At 37.6% G+C, this 26,504-nt stretch overlaps 1 protein-coding gene across 1 annotated transcript in view; it reads left to right on the top strand.

The window, feature by feature from the left end:
• Nucleotides 1-25,783, top strand: part of BASP1 (brain abundant membrane attached signal protein 1) — a 66,134-nt gene extending 40,351 nt beyond the window's left edge. The window contains exon 2 of the mRNA XM_015812999.2: nucleotides 24,096-25,783. Within this exon, the coding sequence (XP_015668485.1) occupies nucleotides 24,105-24,821 (717 nt within the window). The 5' untranslated portion in view covers nucleotides 24,096-24,104 and the 3' untranslated portion in view covers nucleotides 24,822-25,783. The remainder of the gene's footprint in view (nucleotides 1-24,095) is intronic.
• Nucleotides 25,784-26,504: the final 721 nt, after the last annotated feature.

Genomic DNA, 26,504 nt, shown 5'->3' with positions numbered 1-26,504 from the left:
AGTCTCCAGACATTTAGACAAACTGAAGAATACTGTTGTACAGAGTCTTTGGATGAACATATCCGAGTGCAGTACTGACACTAACAGTATGTGTAGAGTTGGAAGGTTTGACTGAAGTCTCATTGGGGCTTCCAACAAGTTGGTTTAAACAGACTTGGAAGTTGCTAAAGGGTTGTACTTGCTGAAGAACCTTTGATGGTATATTTCTGAGGTGCTCTAAATATCCTGCACGATCTCTGGAATTTTCTTTTGCTCAGGCTTAGATTTAAGTCCTTCCAGAGCACCAGAATTAGAAGCAGGCAACCTCCATGGCATTATGCATGGAACTGGATTTTGTGCCAAAAGGCATAGCTTTGTGTTTGTGTATTAGTGGATCTCTATAAGCAAACCATACAGAAAAGTCAGGGGGAGGGGGGGAAAGGTGGACCGTGGCACTGGAAATATGAGAAAAGCACACAGAGCTCAAAGTATAAAATAGGGGTCAAAAGAATTATTTTGAAGACCAAGCAATATTAGAGCTGAATAAAATTCACAAACATGCTGGTGCCAAGCAGAAAAACAGGACAAATAGTACCTTGCCTCAAGAGTTGTTGTTGTAGGATTCAGAACAAAGAGTATGATAATATAGCTTTGAAGCTATGACCACACAAAAGAATCTGCCATTTATTTTCAAGATATGAAGAGAAACATCAGGGATAGGTTCTCCTGCTTGAGTGGGAGGGGGACGGGCTGGATTAGAAGACCTCCATTCTATTCTATTCTATTCTATTCTATTCTATTCTATTCTATTCTATTCTATTCTATTCTATTCTATTCCATTCCATTCCATTCCATTCCATTCCTCAGCCTGGGAGCTGTGGGGAGGTTTGGTCAGGACCCGGGCAAAAGATCCCAGAGGAGGAGGCAGAAGCCCTCAGTTTTGGGGGGATGTTAATAGAGGAACCAATATTCCTGTATCAAGTAGAGATAAAATAGACAATCTCAAAGATACTAAGGGTGCTCAGATGGTTTGTGCTAGAAGTAGGAATTTTTGATTTATGCTATATTTCCACCAATGCTTTAAATTAGCCAATGTTCAAGTAACCATGTAAGGCAGCCAGCTAGGTAATGATTTGAAAATCAAGTGGCAGTGGTTTGAGAGTAGTTTTCTTTAATTTAACCAGCATATATGTAAATTGCACGATTCATACTGAGAGAATCATAGTGTTGTAATTGACCTAAGAGGTTATACAGACTAAACAACCCTGCACATTGCAGGATTCATGGTACCATCTCTGATAGATGACTATCCATTTTCTGTTTGAAAGTCTCCAATGAAGGGGAAGAAGCCACTTCATTATTATATTTCACTGATCGGCAGTTCTTAAGTCTTTCCTAATATCTCCTATGAATCTTCATCCTTAGACTGTCATCTTCTGCATTGCTAGGCATTATAGTCATTTCAGCGTCTGGCTCTGCCACTTGTTGTGGAATAAAATTGATTCTTGAACCAAAGTGTCCATAGCCAAATGAAGTCACACGAATAGAGAGCATATGCTGTTCAGCTAAGCTATAACCATGTTTTGTCTAGCTCTTGGCATCTTTCCCTCCACATTAAAAACAGTGTTCCAAAATCACTGAAGGCACTTTCCTGTGGTAAATTAACTAGCAGAACCCATATCTCTTACCTTTTCCTCTTGCATCCTGACTTGGAGTAGAAGATGGAGATAGGAAAGAAATGGACCAATCAAAATCTCATTCCCTCCTTGCCGTCCTCCTCCTCTGAAGTAGTCCAACACTATGCTCCAATCTATCATGTTCAGAAACCACAAGAATGTCATTCTACTCTTAGTGCTTCCCTTCTCACTTCCTTATCTGATCCTTGTGGGGTTACTTTAATTCAGTTTACTGCCATTTGTGAAAGGAAAATATAAATCTTGGATTGGCATTAGTACAGTTTTTCTATAGACTTTGAAAAATGCAGCCCAAGGTGCGTTTACAAGATTGGAAGGTTCACGCAATCCTCCTTTTTTTCTTTAAAAATACTTTGTTTGAAAGAGGATTAACTTTAAATTTAGAAACTCAGAACAGATTTGAGCATACAGAAGAAATGGTCAGAAGACTTACTTTTTGGCCTAATTCTGCTTTCAGAGGCATTTCATTCTTTCAGAGACTTCAACAAATTCATGTCTGGAGTTCATAAGATGCAGAGTTGAGCAGTGTTTCAAACTATAAAGAAATTATGATGTATACTTCCTATGTCTTTTTCATTTATAATCCTTAACCTTGTTCATCTCCCTAGCAGAACTATGAGACAGGTCCATATGCTTCTTGTTTTCAGATTCAGAATCGAATTAATAGTATTAATTAGCCCAGGGCCATCCTTTGACTCTAGTAGAGCAGGGCTTTTCAACCTTTTCACCCATTGTACCACTTTTAGGATATGGTAACATCCGAGTACTACCAGTCGCCTAGCAAGGTGTCAAAAACTTCCAAAAAAGGAAAAAAGTGATAAAGTACAAATAGTCCTCGACTTACAACAGTTCGCTTAATGACTGTTCGAAGTTACAATGGTACTGAAAAAAGTGCCCCCCAAGTCATAGCCGAGCAAGACACCTGCCTGCCCACCTGGTGGCGCTCTTCCTCCTGTCCGAGGTTTTCATTGCTGTGAGCATTTCTGTTGAGGATTGGCAGTGGGGGTGGGGTGGGGGGGTGTTTGGTTTTTATTCCCCCTGTCTGTTGGGTGGTTGCAGCAGGTTTTGGTCACTTCACATGACCCTGGGACACTGTGACTGTCATAAATATGAATCAGTTGCCAAGCATCTGAATGTAAATCACAAGACCCTGGAGATGCTGCAACATTCCAGCTGATCGGCGCTTCTTCTGGGCTCAGCAGAAGCGCCAGGATCAGTGCCGAGCTCTAGCTGGAGCTGATCCTGGCGCTTCCGCTGAGCCCTGACAGTGCCGAAGAAGCGCTGATCTTGACGCTTCCGCTGAGCCCTGACAGCCCCGAAGAAGTGCTGATCCTGGCGCTTCCGCTGAGCCCAGATAGCCCTGCAGCTCCAGTCATCTCTCGCTCAGGCTTGTGCGATGCTGCCACTGGTTCAGCTCATTCCCCTCCCCCTCTACCACTTTTCTAGGATGGTTGCGTGCCAGGTGCCAATGTACCACAGGTGGTACCCGTACCACTGATTGAAAAGCCCTGTAGTAGAGGACAGGGTAAGGGATGTCTCCTTTTATTTAGGGCTTCTGTACCCTTAATGGCATACAATACATAAGGAAAGAAAGATTTCTGAACTAGATCAGATACTATTGAGGAGTTCTCTGCATATAGGAGGACCTAGAAGATACATTACTTCTATTTAAATAACACTCAGGTAACAAGACTGGAAGAAAATTCTTTGCTCAAGATCTTGGGAAGCTGACAAAGCATTAAAGGTAATTACATGAATTATGAAAAAACAGACCATCAGTGGTCAATTACCAATAATAAACAGCGGCTGTTCTAGTTACTAGCTGCTCACCTCATGCCTCTCTATGATCATCCTCCTACAATATATCTTCAGTATATGTTGCTCAAAGTTGCTGCAATATATGTTGCTAAACAAGCAGCTGCTGGAGGAATTTAATCAAAATGCACATCAGCAATGAGACACAAAACTATACATGTGATCTTTTGTCCTTTTACTCTTTCATAAAAGTGGGAGAGGATCAGATGAAGCCTTCTATAGAACGCAGGAAACTAAATCAAAGTATTATGTCTTAAGCAGGAAAACTATTCTAGCCCACAGCTAGAGAATACAGGGTTCAGAAAAGCTGTTCCACATGATACAGATTGAAGGGAATTTATTATTTGTATCTTGGCTAGTAAATGACCTAATCACAGGCTTGAAAGAATTCAGCAGAGCCATTTTTTAGGTTAAATTACTAATATGAATCAGTGTATGGTCACTTCAGATGATCTAATTTCATATGGATCTCAGCTCAGAGGATGACTGAAAAATGTAAGAGTCCATTGTATACTTTGCTTTGTGGTTAAGTACATATAATCATTTGCTTCTATTTCTGTATTTCTGTAATTATTATCCAGATGTTTCATGGTATCCAAGCTCAATGGAATTAGTTCTTCAAGCACATCAGAGTTAAAGTGCCTTAAGGAAATTGGAACCACTGAAAAATCAAGGAAACCTGAACCACTGAAAACCTCACAATATCATATCCCCTCCAGCTGGTATTCACATTTGATTTTTTATGATTCGTGAACTGCTGATAATGCCAATGGAAAACTAAGCAGAAATGAATACAAGAGATTCTTGTGTCCTGAACTGAAATCTGAGCTGTGTCTAATAAGTTAACTTCAGTTTAAAAATCATACATTTAAAATTCTGGGTGAGTTTTTAGGAAAGGATGTATCAATGGCCCATGCTCTGATGCTTAACTTTTTGTTCCACTAGATTTGTGTCACTATGTGACTATAACATTTCATATCCTTTTATTATTGTCAGCTCTGATAAAACAGATGGAGTCAGAATCACTTTATTTTTACTGTTCATATTATTGCTGGATTCTCAGAAAGGCGCTTTTTTCAAAAGGCAAATGAGACTTTTTTCCTTGAGGAAGACTAAGAATCTCCATAGACATTGCTGGATTCCCTATATGTCTTGGCTGAAATTTTAATATTCCATCTAATTGTTTCCCATATACAGGAGGCAACATTTGAAACACATGTTTTCATACCTCTGAGCATTTGGAGTTTCAGAAGAAAAAAAAATTCTAAAAGCACATTCATATTTTTATGCTGTTGGAACTCCTTCCCACTGATTGCTTGTCTTGTGCCAGATTCTGAGCTCAGATATGCCATTGCTTTAACTAGAGATACATACTATCAGCTCTTGAAGATCAACTTTTTATTGGTCCAGTTGGCTAGATCAGGCCTGATTCATCTATTTAAGCATCATTTCACCCCAGTCAGTAATATAGTATCTGTGTATCACGAGTGCATGTGTGACAATCCGATTTTCTGATTTAATCTTTTCTTCCGCTCTCAATCTCATTCAGCCTGCTTGTCAGACTGTTAAAGCCCCAAACAAGAGAGATGTATCAAATATTAGTCTATATTTATCTTGGTTGTTATACTGTTTGGTCTGTTATCCATTTTGCTATTCTAGGCCATCTTATTCCTGGCCAGTCTGTAATTTATTATATCACTGTAACCACAGGTATTTGTTAACTTGTAACACTATTTTTATTCCTCCAAGAGACTTATTAAGCACAGCATTTTAGAAGAGTGTTCCAATATAATAATAGGCTAGAACAGTCATGGCGAACCTTTTAGAGACCGAGTGCCCAAACTGCAACCCAAAACCCACTTATGTATCGTCGGGTGCCGGGTGGGTGTGGCCCATTGGGTGGGTGTGGCCCATTGGGTGGGTGTGGCCAATTGGGTGGGCATGCTCCATTGGGTGGACGTGGCTATGGTGGTAACAGCAGACTGGGTGGGACTAAAAAGTTCAATCAATCAATTCCAACTTTGCAACATCTTTTTTTCCCCGCGATAAGTTGAAATTGACTGATTGATTGAACCTTTTTTGGGGGGGACACGGCAGCGGAGGCCTAAAGCAAAAAGGTTTTATAAAACCCAGCTGAAGACCTAGGACTGGGGTGATGGAGCGCGTGCCCACAGAGAAGGCTCTGAGTGCCGCCTCTGGCACCCATGCCATAGGTTCGCCACCAATGGGCTAGAATGAAACCAGTTCAAAATGTCTTTTATTTCAGTTCAGTTGAACACATCATCCATGCACACTAGTTATATGAGTATGTGTAAATACACTTTTCATTGTGCAAGCACACTGGAAATAGAATAGAGAGCTAGCAGTAGTAATACTTGAAACTCAGAAACCGGATGGGAAACAAACCTTGTTTGGAATGGAAGAGAAAGTTCTGCCTTGTTATACCGTGCTGTGAACAGCAAAAGGCAACCAAATACCATCCAGAAAACCATGTTATTCCTACTATCCATAATCCTTCAATACTTTTTTATTTTTATTTTTTTAAAAAATACACATATTTTTACCAGGCATTTCAAGTTCTCTTCTGTGACCCCTGTTTGTTTGTCAACTGTTTGATATGAGTGGCATTCAATACCTAGTGCCTAAAATAGCAAAGACCAAGTAGAATAGAATAGAATAGAATAGAATAGAATAGAATATAATAGAATAGAATAGAATAGAATAGAATAATAGAATAGAATTTATACTCCATTGGTTGCAGCTGGATACTCAATTCTCAAATTAACTCATTTCAAAACAAGCAAGAAACTCTGGCTGGGTTTCTGAGCCTTGAGAGGAGCGTGTTCTTTTCCTCTGTTGATGTAAGCAAAATCCATGGTTTCAGTCATAGCCTAGAAGAAAATCTGGCATTAAAAATTTAGCTATAATGGGATATCGTGCATAAGTGAATCCTTGAATGCAAAAGAAAGCTGTGGATTATGTTGGTTTCCAGTATATACACGAACTCAGCATGAATGGCAAACCTCCAGGAATGATTTGGAGACAGGAGTACTTTCCTCCATGACAAATCCCCTTCTTCCCAGAGATTCTCCGAAAATGAATTAGGAATGGCTGCTGTTGGTTTATTGGCTTCCTGACAGATTCTAGCCCACTCGCCTGCTAAAGTAGCTTCTAAGCTCTTCTGTCAAGGAATTACTCTTCTTACTCAGCTCTAAGAAAAAATAATAAAGAGGAGCATTTGACATTCATTTATTCTAAGTGCAAAGAGAAAGAATGTAACAAAATATTATGAAACTTCATACTGGAGCCTTTTAACAAGAGACTCGACAACCATTTGTCTGAAATGGTATAGGGTTTCCTGCTTGAGCAGGGGGTTGGACTAGAAGACCTCCAATAACCTTTCCAACTCTGTTATTTTTATTATTCTTGAGGCAGTGATTTAACAATTTACACTGTTTTGTATGTGGGGAAGTTTATTTTAAAATAGGTTATTTTAATGAGGAATGCAAAGCAAGCAATCTAAAACAGCTGTACCAGAATCATGAATACAAATGTTGGCTGTGAATGATGGACGTTCTAGTCTCAGTACATCTGGAAGTGATTCCATTTGAGGAAGGCTGACTTAAATGTATAAAGAGGGTTCTTCTCGCCATGTTGAGAATTGTGAAAATGCTTGATTTTCAAGTATTAGATTTTAGTCTTATTTAAGAATATGATTTTTGTAACAGAAGGGAAAAAAAACCCTACTTCTATTTGACTGCTTAGTGTATATTCTTTTAATTGGTTTTTGCTCTGAAAAAAAATTACATGTAAAGAAAATGGTTGGAGTGCTTTTGGCTTTCATGGGTTATGGATTTGGGTTGTCAGAGCTGTTGTGTGCTGTGACTCAAGAGCTTTACTGCATCAAATCAAACTCCAGTCTACCCAACATTCTCTTGGCAACTAGTTAAATCTGAAAATAACAAATACAGCTAGTCCTCAACGTATGACCATGATTGAGCCCAAAATTATGCAGCTAAGCAAGACATTTGTTAAGTGAGTTTTTGCCTCATTTTTTGATCTTTCTTGCTATAGTTATTAAGCGAATCATGGCAGTTGTTAAGTTAGTAACATGGTTGTTAAGTGAATCTGGCTTTCTCTTTGACTTTGCCTGTCAGAAGCTGATCACATGACCCTGGGATGCTGCTACTCTCAAGCATCCAAATTTTTATCCGAATTTTATTCAGAATACTAATGGTATTCTGAGCAGCCTTTATATAAGGTTCGTGTGTTTTGGATGTTGACATTAACTGTGGTTTTCGTAGACAATGGATTTTATGGCTTGGATTTATGGGATGCATTTGAGTTATGTTTTATCAAATTGTATTGCTGTGAACTGCTCAGTGCCTGATGATTCGATGGTATGCAAATAAGGAATAAAGAAAACTGGCACAACAAGCAAATTCAACTGTGGGTACACTTCCTTTGCATTTTTCCTCTACAAAGGAGAGAGGTAGCCACAGTTCTGCCAGTATGATACTTAATCTCTCATTTAGAAGTTAACGTCAGAGTGGGGAATTGTGACAATGCTCAGCATCTCCACCAAATTGTAATTTACAGTGATTTTGTAAGAAGGCATCTAGGCGCAAAAGTATCATAAGATAACCCTTAATGATGCTGTAACATTTGCCCAGTCAGTAGCTTAACTTAATCATTAAAAAGCTCATTAGTAGTTGGTAAGCAGTAATGCCAGCCTGCATCCAAAGATTATCTCTAAGTGATCTGGGAGATGTAAATGAAATAAAGTGACAACACTGGTAAAGTGTCAGCTTTAGAGTTATGCCATTCATTTTGCTAAAGACTCCTTGGCTATATGGCCTACTCTCCAGCATGGTTAAAAAAAAATGACTTTTCCCCCATGGTGATTAATTGAGGGGTGGGACATACCACACTGCTGATGCCCTGGCTAAGGAAAGCATTGTAACAAACTCACCCTTTCATCAAAGTGACACATCATTCTTGGAAAGTAAATTGCGATGAATGTGATTTCAGGAATGTAGAAACCTTATCACCGGTTCTGTCCTGGAGGGAACTTTGATCTGCAAAGTGTAGGGATCCTATCTCACACTATGCAAGCTATGAGATAAACATCAGTGAGAGACAGATGTTACGCCTTGTTTGACATAGGCAGATAGCCAGTGTATATGATTCATTCTGAGTTTTAAATGTAAATTTTTCTTTTCCCTTCTGCTTAGCTCTTGGGATTTATTACACTCTTGCTTTACTCTTAATGAGAAGCTACTATAAGCAAATGTAAACACACTCTGCCAATCAAAACACATCTGGCCCTAGAATTTGTGATGCTGCCAAAGATCTATAATAAACAATTCTCCCATAAAACATTTACAGTAATGGACAGTTTTTTTTAATTTGAGAAGAAATATCTGTCCTTAAGAATCTATTGTATATTATGAAAGGATTATGTGAGAGTGTACATTCTTAGTGAACTTATAAAATTTGTCCAGTTAGTAAAGTTTTAGATAAAACAGTCCTACATATATAAATTAAGTACTTTTTTTTACCCAGAGTTTGCTGCCATGGGGAAAAGAAGATGATCCATTTCATAGCTCATTCTAGGTTACAGAATGAGCCCCACAACATAAAGGGCTTATGAAGCAATAAATCCATGCAATCATCCTATTTCCAATCTGTGTTCCAACATTCCAGTTTGATACAATCTTATATGAATTCCTGGGAATAGAGGCTTCAGTCCTAGAAGATTTAATAACTTACCTTGTGGGCACCCAAGGCTGTCTCTTGGAAAGCTGGTAATATTTCATGGTCTCAACTCAGGGATGGTAACATCTAATAAAAATAGATAAGGTTATGTTACAGCTGGCAATGTCAGACGAAGTAGGTCAAAGCTAGACAAGATAAACAAGCTCTCAAAAATTTTTTCTGTTGCACAGACAGCAGAATGAAACAGATCTAAACTCAGCTATAAGACGTTTCAGCAAAGACAAGAATGGTCCTCCATATTGCTGCACTGTGTTGTTATTGCACAATACACTCTTGGACTAAGCATATTCAGTTAGAGAAAAATATTGATCTTAAAAGAAGTTTGGAATACATTTGCTGATACAAGTAATACGTTTAATTTTTATTTTGATTGAGAAGGTTGATAATTAAATAATTTTTGTGATATTTGGCTAAACCCCATGGTCCAGTACAAGAGATGGCCTATAAGATTAATTCAGCATATTTTAGTGGTGTGCAAATGCTTCAAATAGCAGAACGCTAGATTGGATTCCTGACTTTTAGTGTCCCATGGAAAAATGGAGAGTTGATAGCTGAGAAACATTATGCCATAACCGAACAAAACAACTGAATTGTCAAGAGCCTCATTTGAGAACTAAATGCTAATTTTGCCCAATGTTTCATATTTTGTGGAGGCTCTATTTACCGTAGGCCCCTGCTTCCATGTTCTTTTTTTTTTTTTTTCCTCAGAAGGTCTTCCATTGATGTCTGCATGCCATTTGTATGTCATGAAATAAGGGCAGCTTCCTTATCTCTGTGTGTGGAAATTAGTATTAGGTCGCCTGGATTCTACATTTACTTCATTAATGAAGCTCATTGATTACTTGTAAGATAGTTATGCAGATAAATTGGGGCATGGGAACTGCATATACTAATCAAGAAGGCTGGAATAAAATATAAGAAATTGGTGAATATTTTTGTATGATGCAGAGGCTGTTAAGTGGGTAGCAAACATACAAGAGTGATTATTAATAATGGATAGCAACAGCAAGAAATAATTTAAGGGGTGGTGATTCAATGTAACTCTCTGGCAAATTACACCCATTTTACAACTTTTCTTTCCACAGTTGTTAAGTGAATCACTGAAGTTGTTAAATTAGCAACACGGTTGTTGTGAATTTGGCTTCCCTATTGACTTTGTTTATCAGAAAGGCACAGAAGGTGATCATGTGACCCCAGGACTCTGCAACCATCATAAATATGAGTCAGTTCCCATGTATCTGAATTTTGATCACATGATCATGGGAATGCTGCAACGGTCTAAGTGTGATAAACAATCATAAGTCACTTTTTTCAATCTTGTTGTAACTTTGAACAGTCACTCAATGAATTGTTGTAAGTCAAGGACTATCTGTATGAGGGAATTTAAGAGCAAGTCTTGTCTGTCCATGGACTTAATTAGGAGGCAGGATAAAATTGACAGAGACCGTTTCTATGTACTTATATATGGATACGAGCTTTTATCAGCTTGCTGAAGAATAAACATGAATAGGCTATGATTGTACCACAGTTACACTTGTGGGCTTAATCATGAAAGTCATGTTTTCACATCTTCACCATAGAGTCATAAGCCATTTAAATTCATTAAAAAATAAGTTGAAGCTAATAAAAATATCAGTATTAACCAGTCCAAATATCAGAGATCAATACATGAATTGTGGATAAGAATGGCAAAAAAGAAATAATCATATGATGGAAAGTGTGTGAAATTGTGCATAGCTGTTATCCAGTAATGCTTAAAACTACAGAGGAAAACTCTTGTTTTGAAACTGTGGTGGAATGGAACATTAAACAAAACTAAATCCCTCATGGCATGTTTACAATTGTATTGCTTTGATGTATTGAGAATCCAGTAACTCAGATTGTGAAGTTGAAACTTTTAACTCTCTATTGCTTTGGAGAGCAAACTCTTTTAAAAAGTGTATGCCATGTGGGGAAAGACATGGTATCGCATATCCATGCAAACTATAAAATGGGCCTGTTTACTGTGGAACTTAAGTTGTGAATTTACTAACTTGGGTTTTGCACAAACTCTGGTTTCAACTTCCTTTTGCTCAAATTTCCCATTCAAATGTTTTAGCAAATACTAATCTTTTAGGTATAGCAGTGTTTATACTGATCATAAGCCTTAGGTGAATTAATGTGGAAGTGAGATTCTAGTAGTACTCCCATCTGTTTCTGCATGTGGAGTGAAGGTACCGTATTATCCTTAAGTTGTCATGGAATAGCCTTTGAACTAATAATGTTGAGGTCTCCTGGGTCTCTTACCATCCACTCTGCGAAGTGATCTGTACTCCTGAAATGTATTCATGGGCAAGTCTTAAACATTGCAGACTATTTAAAAAAGCAAAGCAAAGCAAAGCAAAACTTCTCGAGGTCACAAAATGATTACATGCAGACTTCATGTAGTTTCTGAATGCCACCTGCCAGACTCTAGATCAGGGGTAGGCAACCTTGGCTCTTTTATGACTCGTGGACTTCAACTCCCAGAATTCCTGAGCCAGTCATAAAAAAGCCAAGGTTGCCTACCCCTGCTCTAGACGATTTAAGATGCACTGAAGGATGCATTTCATCTCTACCATTGAAATCAGGTTTAGCTTCCTGTTCTATATATAAAAGAGTCTGTGGGTGGAATGTGTTCTACCTCAACACTGGAGAAAATGGCATGCATGCAGTAGTAGCTTAACTCTCCAAACCAAGCTTAACTCCAAACCAAGCTTGTTACTTTTGCTAGGATTTCATTGTAGAGCCTTGTAGCCTCTTTTGAATATTATAATGGAAGGATAAGATACATATTTTAAAGAGGGGACCTTCAGTGAAAGTATTCAGTGATAAAATACATTTTTGTCTAGAAACATTTGCACTATTACTTAAAATCAGTCATTGTTAGCAATGATGAAATAATGGCATAGATCCCAAGAAAAGTCAGCTTCAGCTTACTTGAGAATTCTGTTGTTGATATTGATGTAGTAAGACATCATGAAAGTACTACATTTTATGCCACTAATTCTGCATGAACATCTTTCTTCTGGTATATGGTTTTGAGACTAAGACAAGTTGTATTCTAAAAAAGTTAATGGAAGAAAAGTTTCTGTCTGCTTATTGCCCCTACAGTCCCCTTACCTTTTTGAAAACTTTTTGAAGACTATTGGGGAATCTTCTGAACAATGTCTAATGGAATGGGTAGAGATTGGGACTGGAGGTTTTAGTCAAACTCAGATTGACAATGTAAAGAACCTTCCCATTTTCTCTTCCTTTTTATATCTGGCACTTCACACTGTTCAGGAAATAAAAAAAAACACACAAAAGCTTGGATGGAGAGCATAGGTAATAGAGGGATATATATGTGAAGAGAGGATGAGGGGCATTTTTAAAATTTACTTTCTTAAACAAAACTAATTTCTCCAGTTCACAAGGAAACTTCAGTAGACAGTGTATCAGGTGTCCATTTATAATTTTCATTCATCTCTAGTATAAATTTTATTCCCAACAGTACATTCACATTTTTAAAGGTAAAATAGGAAAAATCCTTGAGTAGTACATTAGACATATATAATAGGAAATAAGTGTCAAAGAATAGCAAAGAATTTCTAAATAAAAGTCTGCCCAAAAGTCGAGTTTTGAAGCCAATTAATTTAATCCTAGACTGTGTAATTGTGTCTAATCATGATCATACTGTGTTACCCTTCTCTCTCATCCTTTGCCTTCCCTCTTTAATCTCTCCCTCTTCCTCACTTAAATAGTGTTTGCAAATTATTTGAGGAGAGATTGTCTATCTTGTTCATCTCTGATACTCTGTAATACAGAGATTAACTATGTTGTGCTTGATGTTCTTTACAAATCTTCAAGAAGATGATTTTGGCTAGACTATTTCTATTCTCACATTTTTAAATTTGCAAGGTTTCTAGATGGCAGTTTGTTAATATGCCTGTTCTGTTTATATGCAATGATAACTGATAGGTATGTGGGATAATTCATTAGATCTTCCTCTTTATTCCGTCATTAGTTCACTAAAGACATTGGTTGCAGTTCCATTACCTCATTGAGTCATAATTTTGCCATTTAGCATGGGTATGGGGGGTGCGAAATGATAATCATATTTTTTCTGGGGAAATGACAAGAATGACATACTGTATATCATTTGCATCATGATGTCATGTTATTTATATCATTGCCTGATATAAATAATATAATTCCCAAAATTTACCTGATGACATAATAACAAAAGTTATTATGGATTGTACTGGATGGCAAAGCATTAGAGATCCACCATTTTTAAAAATATTTCAATAATAACATTCTAAAATTATGTATAAGGACATTAATAGCTCTGAACAGTGTCATTATAAGGCTGCATTAGATCTGTGGTTAAAATTGATTGTTTTAGTAGTACTATTTAGTAACCTAATAGTAACACTAGCTGCCTGTAAGTAAGTTCCAAGTTGATCCAATTTCCACAGTGAGTAATTAATCATCGCACACATGTACTTGATTCCATGGGAAAGTATAAGAGCCTTAAATATATTGCATGATTGTTATCCTCTGGAAATCTTACTCTTCCTTAAATTTCATTTGGGTATTGCTCATTTAGTACATTTCAGACCGACATATGCAAAGTTAAGGGTGGATGTCTACCTTTACTTAAAAAAAAAAAGGAAAGAAAAAGATAGTGAAAGATAGGATTTAGCCCCAGTCATGATTTAGACACTTGCAAGATAAAATTACAGGTAGTGGACTAATGGAGCCCAGAATTTCTGTCATAAATCATGACAGTCATATGTTGAGGCACCCTTGTGACCAGACTTGATTTTATGATTTATTTATTTATTTATTTTGGTACTGAATGTTGTGTCCGTTAAGTGAATGAATTAATGTATTCCTAGGGGTGGTTTTTGCTGGGAAAGAAGACTAGAAATCAGAAAAAAAAACCATTGTAAATCACAGTCATGTGACCAATGTTGCAACCAGCTATAAAGGTGAGGCAGTTGCCAAGATATGACTGTGTCCAGGTAACTGGGATAGTGTGTAGCTGTCAGAACTATGGAACATGATCACAAGTAGCTTTTGGGGTTCTGTTCTAACCTGGAACGGTCCCTAAGCAACCCCCTCTTGTAAGTCAAGGATTATCTGTACATATAGCAATAGCATTAGACTTATATACTGCTTCACAGTGCTTTATAGCCCTCTCTAAGCAATTTACATTGCCCCCAATAATCTGGGTCTTCATTTTACCTTCTTCAGAAGGATGGAAAGCTGAGTCAACCTTGATTCGGTCGGGATCGAACTGCTGGCAGTCGGCAGAATTAGTCTGCAATACTATGCCACCACAGCTTTAGGCATTCAAATGATTTGCTCAGGCAAGTGGTCTGTATGAAAAACTTCTATGCTTATCAGCTTTTGAAAGTTAGTAGGTTTTTCCTATTTATTAATTATGTCATGAGAATACATAAAAAGATGTGTATTTATTCCATTTTGTCTTTTTTTAACCAGTTCCATGTAATCTTGTTTTTAAATCTGCTGCAAATAACAACAATAACTATTTTTAAAACATACAGAGAGTCAATCAGTATTAATTGACGTGAGGTTTTATAGCACCTAGCATCTGGAATTTGAAATGTAACCTATGTTTTCGGCAGTTAACAGAAAACAATCCCATATCTCATTAGGAAATCACTGGGGACATCCTGTCCTTGTAAACTTCCTCTGTTAAAAGTCCAGACTCTTGGCATAATTTTCTGTAAAACCTAAGCATTGTAATATAGTTTGAAGGATCCTTTACTTCAGATTCTTCCTGGATAACATTAGCATGAAGTCTTGATGCCAGCATGATTATATTAAGAACAGGCAATTAAAAGGTAAAATATCCAGATAGTGACATTTAAATCAACTAATTTGTATCTCAGATAGGACAAGTGGATGGGGGCTCACACAACAAACTAGATTAAGATATTATAATTGTGTTTTAGTATATTTTATGGACTTTGCCAATGTCTCTACTTCATTGTTTTTATTATTATATAAAACACTTATTACAAGAATACTTAGAAATGCTGGACTTTTTTCTTCTTGTAATAATCTTTATTTCCCTATTGTGTTTAGAGAACATCAGTGATTTGTTCTAGATGAGCTGGCTTTTAGAGCTGAAATTGGAAATGATTGAAAAATACACTTACAATCATGACAAGATTTTCACATGCAACAGGATAGTCTCCTTTCTATGTCACATAATTGCTGTTATTACCATTGAATCATCAACATCTTTGGAAGCAAAACTTACCTTGATGATAATACAGAAGATTTTTCCAAGACTAATTCCAGGATGTAGGAACTATGTGGTGTTTTGTTTTGTTTTTTTACAGCGATATTGAAGGTGAAGAGTGATGTACGTAGTCCTTGTACTGCTTTCTCCTTTTTGTTCATGACAGGGAAACAGATTCAAAGCTTTTATTTCTACTTAAGGGCAAACCGTATTTGGTTGTTGAAAATTATGCAACGAACTGTCATTTGTCAGAAGTATGGATTAGAAAACCTAGTTTGTGGACAAATTATAGTTGGGCTATTATATAGAAGTAGAAATTTTTAATTGCTTCCCTTTGGGTATTCAGGACAGAACATGCAAAACTAAGACTTGTGTCTACTCATAATAACAATAATAGTTAATTGTTACAATTGGATTTAGTATGGGCACCAAATGATACATACAGACCCACAACTAATACACATAAAAGTAAGCATTATATAATTAGTTCTTTTGCACAAGGATGCATTGATATCATCTGTAAGAGGAGGTAGACTTCAGTACAGAAAATTGCTGGAAGAATACCCTTCCAGCCATTTTCCATTCTATGGGTAGTTTGAATGGAACAATTTACGAAGGAGGGCAAATGATAAGACCAGCATTACATAGTGACCTCTCACTCTTTTATACGTTTGTTGTGATATTGCATGGATATACAAAATGGTTGGAGTTTGCATTGTGATAGCACACAAATACTTTCATCGTTTGCTCCCAATGAATTCCGTTGTGAGCCTGTTAATTTCCAATAAAAGCAGGAGGGACAGTGATCTGAGATGAAGACAACTATTTATTTATTTATTTAATTTAATTTATATGCCGCCCTTCTCCCTGCGGGACTCAGGGCGGCGCACAACATATTTAAAACAAAAGCATATATACAATCCCCCCCTGTAAAACCGAATTAAACCAAATTTTAAAGTTGTGTCTTCCAAATTCCTAAAAATGAACCCAGTATAAAATCCTCCCTAGGTCAGGTCTGCTTGCTGAAAGAGCCATGGGTTCAAGGATGATGTGCAATGGAATGCTTTGCCTATAAAGGCTACACAACTAGATCTCAGCATTTTTTAAATCTGGAACTCAGATTTAATTATAGATAGTGGAACAACTCACACTTTGCATCCAGGGGATGTTGAACATTCCAATAAAGGGTTCTGTTGAATTTATCTGTTGAACTCCATAGCTAACAGATAATATTTGAAAGGAGTGAAACTTTACATGAGTAAAATTTAGAAAATTAGTGGGATACACTGTAGTTTCCAAAGCAAACTAAAATGTGGGCAAAAAATAATTCACCCAAGAAATTAAGGGTTAAGGTTTTTGTAGGAACTATTGTCAACTTAGTTTTTCTCCATCATCATGCTGAGAAAAGGCGTTCAGGTAAGACAACGCCCCTTTCAGTCACTTTCCATCCTGGGTGCAATTATTTAAGAATGGATAGTTTCTGCCAAAACCCAGATTGCAGGAAGTGTGTTTAAAGAACAATTTGCCTGCATTGCCTGCATTTTATCCTAGAATAACGTGGCTAAAAGCCATAGATTTTGAGGTGATCAGCTGTCAGTCAGGGAGAGAAAGATTTCCTAATAATGGAGTTCTGTGGACTTAAAAATAATGTAATTTCCTTGGTGGTTTTCTCTAGTAAGCTAAGAATTGCAGATTAAACAGGTTGGGCTGCAAAATTGTTTTCACAAAAGTAGATTGTCAATGCTTAAAGTGAGGATTTCCCTAGTATTTACTTCAGTCATTGATATAGACAAATAATACATGCACCTGTTGGCAACAGTATTTTTTTCAGTATAGTACATTGAATTATTAAAGTAATATTTACTTTAATAATTTACATTGAATTATTAAAGTAATCTTCCGCTAAATAAATAGTGGAGTCATTGGAGTTAGAAAAAGTGTATGAAGGCACTGGAGACTGGTACATTGTGGTAAGTGAGAAAAGCAATAATCAGGGTTACACTCTATGCACCATAGTTTAGTTTGATGTATGAATACAAGCATTACTGATTAATTGAGATTTATGTGTAGGCAAGGTTTTGCATCTGGTTGCTTTCAGTATTGGTTTTTTTTTCTCTCCAATTGCTGAGAACCAGAAAAGATGTGATCACAATGATATGATGAAAATACCAAAAGGGGCAGAAACAGAGTTTCTTGACCTTACTTTTGATGTGTAAATATGTGTATATTTAAAAGAGATTCCAGGCATCTCTTTTACTGCTTGCTTTTAAAATGCATGAAAAGGTATCACTATAATTTAGTAGTTCCAGACATAATATGGGAGATGTACATGGTCACAAAATAGCTATGGGTATAAAATGCATCTTCCATGCATGAATTAGACACTGGTTCAATAAGCTAATGTTGAAAAGAGTAATGGTTTAATAGCGAGTAAGAAGGTTGATACTTTCAGTCGCATTGATTTTACAGTATCATTTGGCCTAATGCAATGTGGGCCCGTATACAGGTAGGCCTCGACTTACGACCACAGTTGAGTCCAAAATCTTCATTGCTAAGTGAGACATGTGTTAATTGAATTTTGCCCCATTTTACAGCCTTTTTTTGCCACAGCTGTTAAGTGAATCGCTGCAGTTGATTAGTTAGTAAGGTGGCTGTTAAGTCAATCTGGCTTCCCCATTGACTTTGCTTGTCAGAAAGTTGCAAAAGGGGATCACAGGACCACACAACACTGCAACCATCGTAAATATGAGTCAGTTGCCCGGGTGTCTGAATTTTGATGGGGATGCCACAACGGTTGTGTGAAAAATGGCCATAAGTCACTTTTTTTTCAGTGCTGTTGTAACTTCGAACAGTCACTAAATGAACTGTGGTAAGTCTAGGACTACCTGTACAGAACTGTGTCAAGTGGTGATCTTGGTATTTGCTGCCCTGTTACAACAAAGCTGCTGACAGCTCTCTTCACTGTGATGGCTGCTGAAGCACCCAGGTTTTCTTGCAGGCAGTGATAATGGATAAGTCCCCCACAAGCCTTCACTTGACCTTACAGCTCTGGTGAGTGATCCTTTCCCCACTCTTCAGAGTGATCCTCCAACAGAGTAACTTGAATTTTGACCAGAGATTTGCAGTTAATAATTAAAAATATATTCTTTGACAGGATGTGCTTGGCTCTGTGCATGTAATAACACGCAGATGATCTCCTGCTGGCTCGTGACAGATGTAGTAAACCCTCTTCCCTTTGTCAAAAGTTTTGCATCAGCAGTTGCTGAAATTAGAATTTAACAAAGTTGGAGCATCAAGCTGATTTTTGTTTTCTGAAGGACAGGAAGTACACGTGAAAAGACTGGAAAATAAGAAAGGCTTGGTGTGGGGAAAGAAGCCTTTGTGACAAGTTAGGACATTAAATGAAAATGTGGCGGGGAGAGGGGGGAATAGGAATATGTGAAAAGTGTATGTCTCTCAAGCAACAAGTGAGGGCAAACCAGAGGAAGGAAAGAAAAAAAAAACACAAGTCAGGAAATTGCCACAGGAAGGGAACCGTTTCTTAACTTTTATGTTTCAGACAGGATTACTAACTAGCCTGAAGCTTAGATGACTGTTCAGTTTTACTGGCAGGATCTATAATTACCCCCAGTAGTCCTATATTCTGTTCTCCCTGCCTCATCAAAAGGGATTTGAAAAGGCAAAACAGCAAAAATGTAGAAAACAAATTTTCTTCTCCAGCACACTGGTCCAAAGTCCTGAAAAATGCAGTGCCAAGAGCCTCAGCACTTCTTTCTTAGATAGGCATGTCTGTAATTTGAAGGCCTAGCCTGCCTTCCTCACGTGTCACTTTGACTTTGGAGTGACTCCAGCAACTTTTTTGCACTAAATTCAGTGCAAAATTGGTCTACGGCTGCCATTACCAAATCTGCTGAAGCTGATATAAAATCTTTCAGAGAACTCTGAAGCCTCCTGTTCCATGGTGACAATTGGCTGATACATTAAGTGTATAAGCATGACCCATCCTAAATCCTAAAGACTGAGTTACTTTTAGGAGCTGTTCTCGTCCTCTTAGTACAGCAGTAAGACAGGACAAGCTGCCCTGTACACATTGCTGTAGGTCTGCTCAGGATTTGCAAGATAAGCTCCCTTTGTTTAAAAGGAATGTTTCAATGATTTTTCTAGATATTTCCACCACAAAGATGATACAAGGCAAGGTGGGAGGAGTGACCATCCAATCATCTTACCAAATTATTTTTATTTATATGCTTAGGCAAGTTTATCTAGTTTATGTACCCCACTTCAGTCAGCAATTTATTGAAAAAATGGCGGTAGGCTTCGTCAATAGAGTATGGGTATAAATATGCTTCTCTTTTAATCCTGCAGCTTTTTTAACAGCAGTGTTTTTCTTGCCTTTCACTACCAAGAGGTTAAGCAATAAATGGGAGCTGGGAAAAGGTTTTTTTTTTAGATCTGGTGATTTTTAAGTAGTAGGATCTTAAATCAAGATTAGGATTGTGGTCTGGAGAGGAGACAGATTTAACTTTTTCTGTTCATATTGTGCTCTTGTTAAAATAGTGGCTGTCCACATGTACCTTTGCCAAGATGCTGCCTTTACTGGTCTATTAAAAATAGGGGAAAAAATCTTTCTTTCTTTGTAACTGGGCACTAGTGAGTGTGAATCTGGTGGTTGTGAAGATGGTAGTATTGCAGAAAATTTGCTAGTTCATATTCTTAAATGACTGAAGACCATTTTGAAACACAGTTTTGGCTGGTTTATTTTTCATAACACTTGATACAAGGAAGTGATCGGCATAGCCATTTCTACTTTGTTGCCTTTTGGATGTCTAGAGACTACAATTCTTCTGATCCTCATTAGCATGGGCAAAAATACTGCTGACTAGGGATTATTGCAATTATTCTTCCCCAGAAAGGAAACCATCTGTTGAACATGTTGGGCTAATTTGTTGAAGGTTAATATATCATAAATTAGTTAATACTACCCTGGTTGACTTCCTATATTTAATGCATAAACAAAACAGCAACATTCATTTTTGTTTTGCACTTTTTAAATGGCAATTATAGAATATATTTTTAAACAATAAATTAAAAGGTACTTAAAAGAGAACCTGTTCTGTATCCTGCCTTGGATGCATTTAGAGTGATTAGTGTTGAGAAATCTGTGATTAGTGTTGAGAAAACTCAGAGAAATCTGAGTTTATATGAACTGGCATTCATTTTTCCTTAATAGTGTTTTTTTAAACACCTAGTACATAGTGTAATGTAACATCTATTGAAACCCTCACTACATAAAGTGCATTTTAAGGGATTAACACTACCATGGCGCTCCTAATTCAGACTGGTATGATGGCCAGGTTGAAAGGATTTAACTCTTCCCTCATGCCATTTTGCCCTTCTCAATTTGATAATTGCTCAAGTATACAAGGTATACAAGTATACAAAATCTGGAAGTTCTTGTTCTGCTTTCCCCATTGCTCTTACTGCCCATGTGCTAACCCATGTGAGGGAAAATAGGGCCTCTTTAAATGGCAGTTTAGAGGACCTTCATTTTGCAACCATACCAATTGACAAGATTCATAATAAAGAAACAATCATGGAATGGAATAAAAGTTATGTTTCCATAACTGAATAACTGTCCTTATATTCTTTGAAATTTTTGTGAAGTAAGATTATGGTATAAATCTTCATGTCTTTCATTTAACAGAGCTTAAAAAAAGACCAGGCAAAAAAGTTGCATTATCATGGGTTGAAGATGACAACAATCCTGCACACCCCCTGAAACTGTGTATTTCTTGTGCTTGCATTGAGATAAGCTGAAAGTGTGATGCCATCCTTAGATTACACGTATGCATACATGGATATTGTCACTACTTTCTTTCAGATTTTTGTTTAGTTTCCCCACCCTAATATTTCTCAATGGAAGTTTGCAGTTCACATTTGGTGAAAATACATTTGTTCAAGTACAGAAGGAAGTGAATTCTCTTCAGACCGTTGTAGAATTATTAGAGAACTGGCATCCTTTCAGCTTTATAGTGCTTGGTGGCCAGAAATATGTCCCTGCCATGTTATTCCATTTTCTATTTCTGACTCAATAGACCCCCACCCCCATTCAGATGCATCTTACATGCAGCCATTGGATTTTCCCAGCTAGAAACATTGAGTTCATTGTTGCTTGGCAGAAGAAGGACATTTGAGCTCATTGAACAGGACCTAATTAGTAGAATCAATAGATGAAATCAAAATGTGAATGGAGTAGGAATGAAATATATTTTGGCTGAGGACAAAACTGAGTCTGTCTAATTCAGTGGTCATTCAAAAAAAAAAAAAGAGAACAAAAAACCAGGTAGATGTTCAGTGCCCCTCAGTACACCCATCTCCCATGGCTGATTGTTATTTTTGTGAAAAAATACTGGTATTCAAATATAATGATATAACTTATGATCAGGTTGCAGAGTATCTTCTGGCAGCGCGCACTCTACCTGCTTCCGCTGACCATCCTGTTTTGCGGAGAGCAACTGGGGAGGGAAGGGAAGAAATAGGCACCTTGCACAAAAGCTGGTTTGTGTTATCTAGCCATTGCCAGGCAAACAAATAGAGGCTTAATTGGGGATTGACTATCTGGAAGCAAATATAACTCTCGCTTTTGTTTAATACATTGCTCTTGCTGATTTGCAAAAACTGCGGTGAAGTGAAATGTGACTGGATGGGCATGAACATGTTATTTTCTTTATGCAATAAACTCACAGTGACCTACATGGATGAAATGGAATGGCACTAACGTTGTTAGGTTTTAGCAACTGTTCTCCTGATCAAAGTGGGCTGGGTGTCTTTTTGGAAGGGTTTATGTGGGGTCCATTTTAAATTCAGTGCATTATTTAAAACCTTTCATAGCAAGCTGTTACCCTTTAATTCTTTTTCTAAAGCAGCTATATTATAGTCATGAATGCTTGTGAAAATCTGTATTTCCTAAAACATGGGTAGACATGCAAGGGGAAACCATGAGCTCTTAAGCAAATCTTTCAGAGAAGGTGAAAGCCACAAGTTCCTCTTCTAAATTACAGAAAACATGGGAAAGAATAAACACACGTGAACTAATGTGCCCAGAAGTTATGATTCGACAATCATTCAAAGCTTACAACTACAACACATTGTCCTATTTATCTCTGCTGATCCAACTTATTGTCCTGGTTTATTAACTGACGTTATGTCAGAGTTCTCTGATTCCAATGAGAAGCTAAGGGCGAAGTTGGCATTCTAGAGAAGCAAGAAAAGGAGCATGTACACATACATGACATGTGGCCGCAATTTTATAATATATAGAATTTCATGAAGTTTTGGGAAATTGTCCAGTATAGATGAAAAATGTCCGTCTGAAATAAGAGAATGAAATTCGTTTGCCTGGAATGCAACTTGGAATGCATGGAAAGTAAACATCTGTAGGAATGCTGAGGGAAAATTAAATGAAGATAAGGAGGGGTTTTTTTTTTACAGGATTTGGGTAAGATTGCCCATTCCCATTTGAATATCATTGTATATGTTTATACCTAGAAAATGTAAGCAATTGCTCTTTTTTATATTGCAATGGAATTTTCCTTCGTTATATTAAGGAGAAATAGTTTGAATGGTATATAGATAACATAGGAAATGTGTACATCAGGGCATTTGAAGAGGGAGAGGATCCTGGTTGGTGTTTATTTCTCCAGTAACTAGACCAAGTTTATTGTGGAGAGGAAGAGAGATGTATGAGAAATAGTCTTCTAACACTACTGCTCTCCAGATTTAAGAGTTGTAGAAAGGAAACAAATTGGGGAAGACTAGTGTAGATCTACCTCCAAACATTCTTAGAAATTCCCATTTTGCATTGGGCAGTAAATCTTTAATGGAACTTAATATACTTTATTATGACCAAAGCCAAGAGACAAATCTTTAATGGGAGACTCTTGTTAAACTAGAAACAATTTTAAAGAAAGCCATGACAATGTATCTCTGTATAATGGAGATTTGCAATATTTTGGGCCCAGGGATCTGCATTTATTTAATCTATGAAGTTATGTTTTTAATAATCATAAATAGATGTAATAATTTCCCCTTTCTGGCAAAATTAAATCCACTAGGAACTCAAGTGGTACAGTCCAAGACCATAGTGAAAATATTACTTTAGTTTGCAGTTATAAAATGGCTGGATTGCACTCAAATACCGGCTGAGTTTGCATACTGTATCTTACTGAGCCTAAATGTGCTTTGGGTTTAGCTTTGTGGATGAACATGGTTTATAGTTTAGCAGGTTGCATTGACAAGCACAACATGACCGAAACAGTCTTGTTTACTACTACTTTAAGAAATGGGATTGAATTACTGATGTCTAGTTTACTTCATTTATTTCAGTGAGATCAAAACCATGATTATGAAATTTAGTCTGGATGCAGTCCACTCTTCTCTATTTTTCTTAGTATTGTTGCTTGCACGTTGTGTATTAAGGACAAAGTAATTTAGTGTTTGTTTTACTGGTAACCTTATTTGGAGGATGACCCTCTCCTTTTTCTCATTTCCAGAGCTCCGACATGGGAGGCAAACTGAGCAAGAAGAAGAAGGGTTATAATGTGAATGATGAAAAGACCAAAGACAAAGACAAGAAGGCTGAGGGGACAGCAGCTGAGGAAGGGGAGGCTCCAAAAGAGAATGAGTCAAGCCAGCAGACCACCACGGAGACTGCTGAAGTGAAGGAGAACAATAAAGAGGAGATGGGAGACAAGGACGACCAGGTAGCTGCCAACAAGACAGAGGAGAAGGAAGGGGAGAAAGGTGTAAGCCCAGAAGAACCGAAGAAACCAGAGCCAGAGAAGCCAGACACTCCGGGTGACACAAAGGCAGAGCCTCCGAAGAGCACTGAAACCTCTAAGGAGGAGCCAAGCTCAGATGCTCCTCCAGCCAGCAGTGACACCCCGAAATCCTCAGAGCTCAGTGGTGATGCAAAAGCTTCCCAGCCTTCAGAGGTCACAGCTACTAGTAAAGGAGATGACAAGGGCAAGGAGGAAGGGGAAGCCAAAAAGACTGAGGCTCCTGCAGTCCCGGAAACTAAAAGTGATGTGGCCCAAGCTTCAGACTCAAAACCCAGCAGTAGCAACGAGGCTGCACCTTCTTCCAAGGAGACCCCACCAACAACAGAAGCACCTAGTTCTACTCCTAAGGCCTCAGAGCCCGCAGCCCCACCAGAGGAAGCGAAACCATCTGAAGCTCCAGCAGCAAACTCGGATCAAACCATAGCAGTGAAGGATTAAATTGGACAGCCTATTGCAAAACAAAACAAAATTAACCACTTAAAACAACCTGTGTCTTTTTTTTTTAATTATCTTTTTCCCCCCAGCTCTACTAACTTGTTATGTAGCTGAACTGTATTGCCCAAGAAAACAAGCAAGCAAGCAAGCAAGAAGTGTCCCATTAAGTTAAGGGGGATGGGGGAATGGTTGACATGGGGTAATCTAAATAGTATTTTTTTGGGGGAAATATCTAATATAGTTTCTGCCTACTTTCCCAAAAAAAAAACCACCCTCTGCATTTCATTAAGAAGACAACCCAGATTGTCTGAAAGTGCAGTATGCCTCTTTTCTCTTCTCCTCCTTTTCTTCCTTTTCCTCCTGACCTGCTCTAAATGCACTCCACTTATCTTTTCCTTCCTTTTTCCTAGGAGGGATGGGGGAGCAATGATAGAATTAATTCTGCCTTCTGGGCCAGTGCCACACCAATCAAACCTTTATAAAAGCAGTATTTCTTGTGGGTTCTTTAAAATTTTATTTACAGGCTTTATCATTTTGTATTTTTTATGCAGTGGATGAATGGCAACTTTCAGACAAAACTCACATAGCTGTCAAACATTTTTTTTTCTCAATGCCAATCCTGCAATTCTTCTTCTTCCCCAAATATTTTTTGGGAGTTAAAAAAAATAGTTTAAAAAAAGCATTCTCATCCTACTTAGCCTACCTAGATTTCTCATGACGAGTTTAATGCATGTCTGTGGTTGAGTGCACCTGTAGTTCTGTTTATTGGTCAGTGAAAATGAAAAAAAAAATTATCTGCGTTCATTGCAGTTCCAGTTTCTCTTCCATTCTGTGTCACAGACACCAAGTCACCTCTCATTGGAAATAAACAAAAGAAAAAGCAAAATGTACAATGGATGCATTGAAATTATATGTAATTGTATAAATGGTGCAACAGTAATAAAAGTTAAATAATTTAAAAAACATTTCAGGTGTTAGCGGCTGCAATTTTATTTAGATCAACTTATCTCGCTAATAGCGAGCCAGTGTGGTGTAGTGGTTAAAGTGATGGACTAAAAGCAGGGAGACCCAGATTAGGAATAGAAGCCAACTGGGTGCTATTTGTCCAGTCATTTTTTTTTCCTCTGCCCAAATCAATTTAGGTTCTGTCACAAGCAAAACTAAACCTTCACTCTATCATGCATTGATAGCTTCACTTAAACTAAAGAGTACGAAGTATAAAACTGTTAGTGGACACAGTATGGACCCCTCCCTTCCTTCTGGTTATCAAACTCCGGTACATTCCTCTAAAAGGAGACCTTGTGTCTCTTTTCCAAGTCAGAATTTAGCAAAGTCAAAGCTATTGAGAATATTGACCAGATTGAGACAGGTCCTCAAGGAAGAGAGATAAGCTGAGATAAAGACAAAGCAAAGTAGGAGAGAAACGGATTGAAAATGGACTGGGAGAGTTGGAAATCAGAGAAAACACGTGTACAGTCAGAAACCAAAAGTATAGGAGGAACTGCTTTAGGAGTTGCTTATGATCCATTGTATAGATAAAACCAACTAAGAAATAAAGAGCTTTCCTATAGAAGGGAAGGAAGTGCAGTAGCTAATTTGTCCCATGGGATGGAGAAGTACTCTTGGGCTCTCTGAAATATTTGATTTCTTTAGTGATACAGAACTGCAAGACTGGTCACCAAAGAT

Source organism: Protobothrops mucrosquamatus, unplaced genomic scaffold (genome assembly GCF_001527695.2).
Source record: "Protobothrops mucrosquamatus isolate PMUCROS unplaced genomic scaffold, P.Mucros_1.0 scaffold126, whole genome shotgun sequence".
In the NCBI taxonomy this organism is placed as follows: domain Eukaryota; kingdom Metazoa; phylum Chordata; class Lepidosauria; order Squamata; family Viperidae; genus Protobothrops; species Protobothrops mucrosquamatus.
The sequence above is the reverse complement of the archived record's forward strand: the minus strand, read 5'-3'. Positions and strand labels throughout refer to the sequence as shown.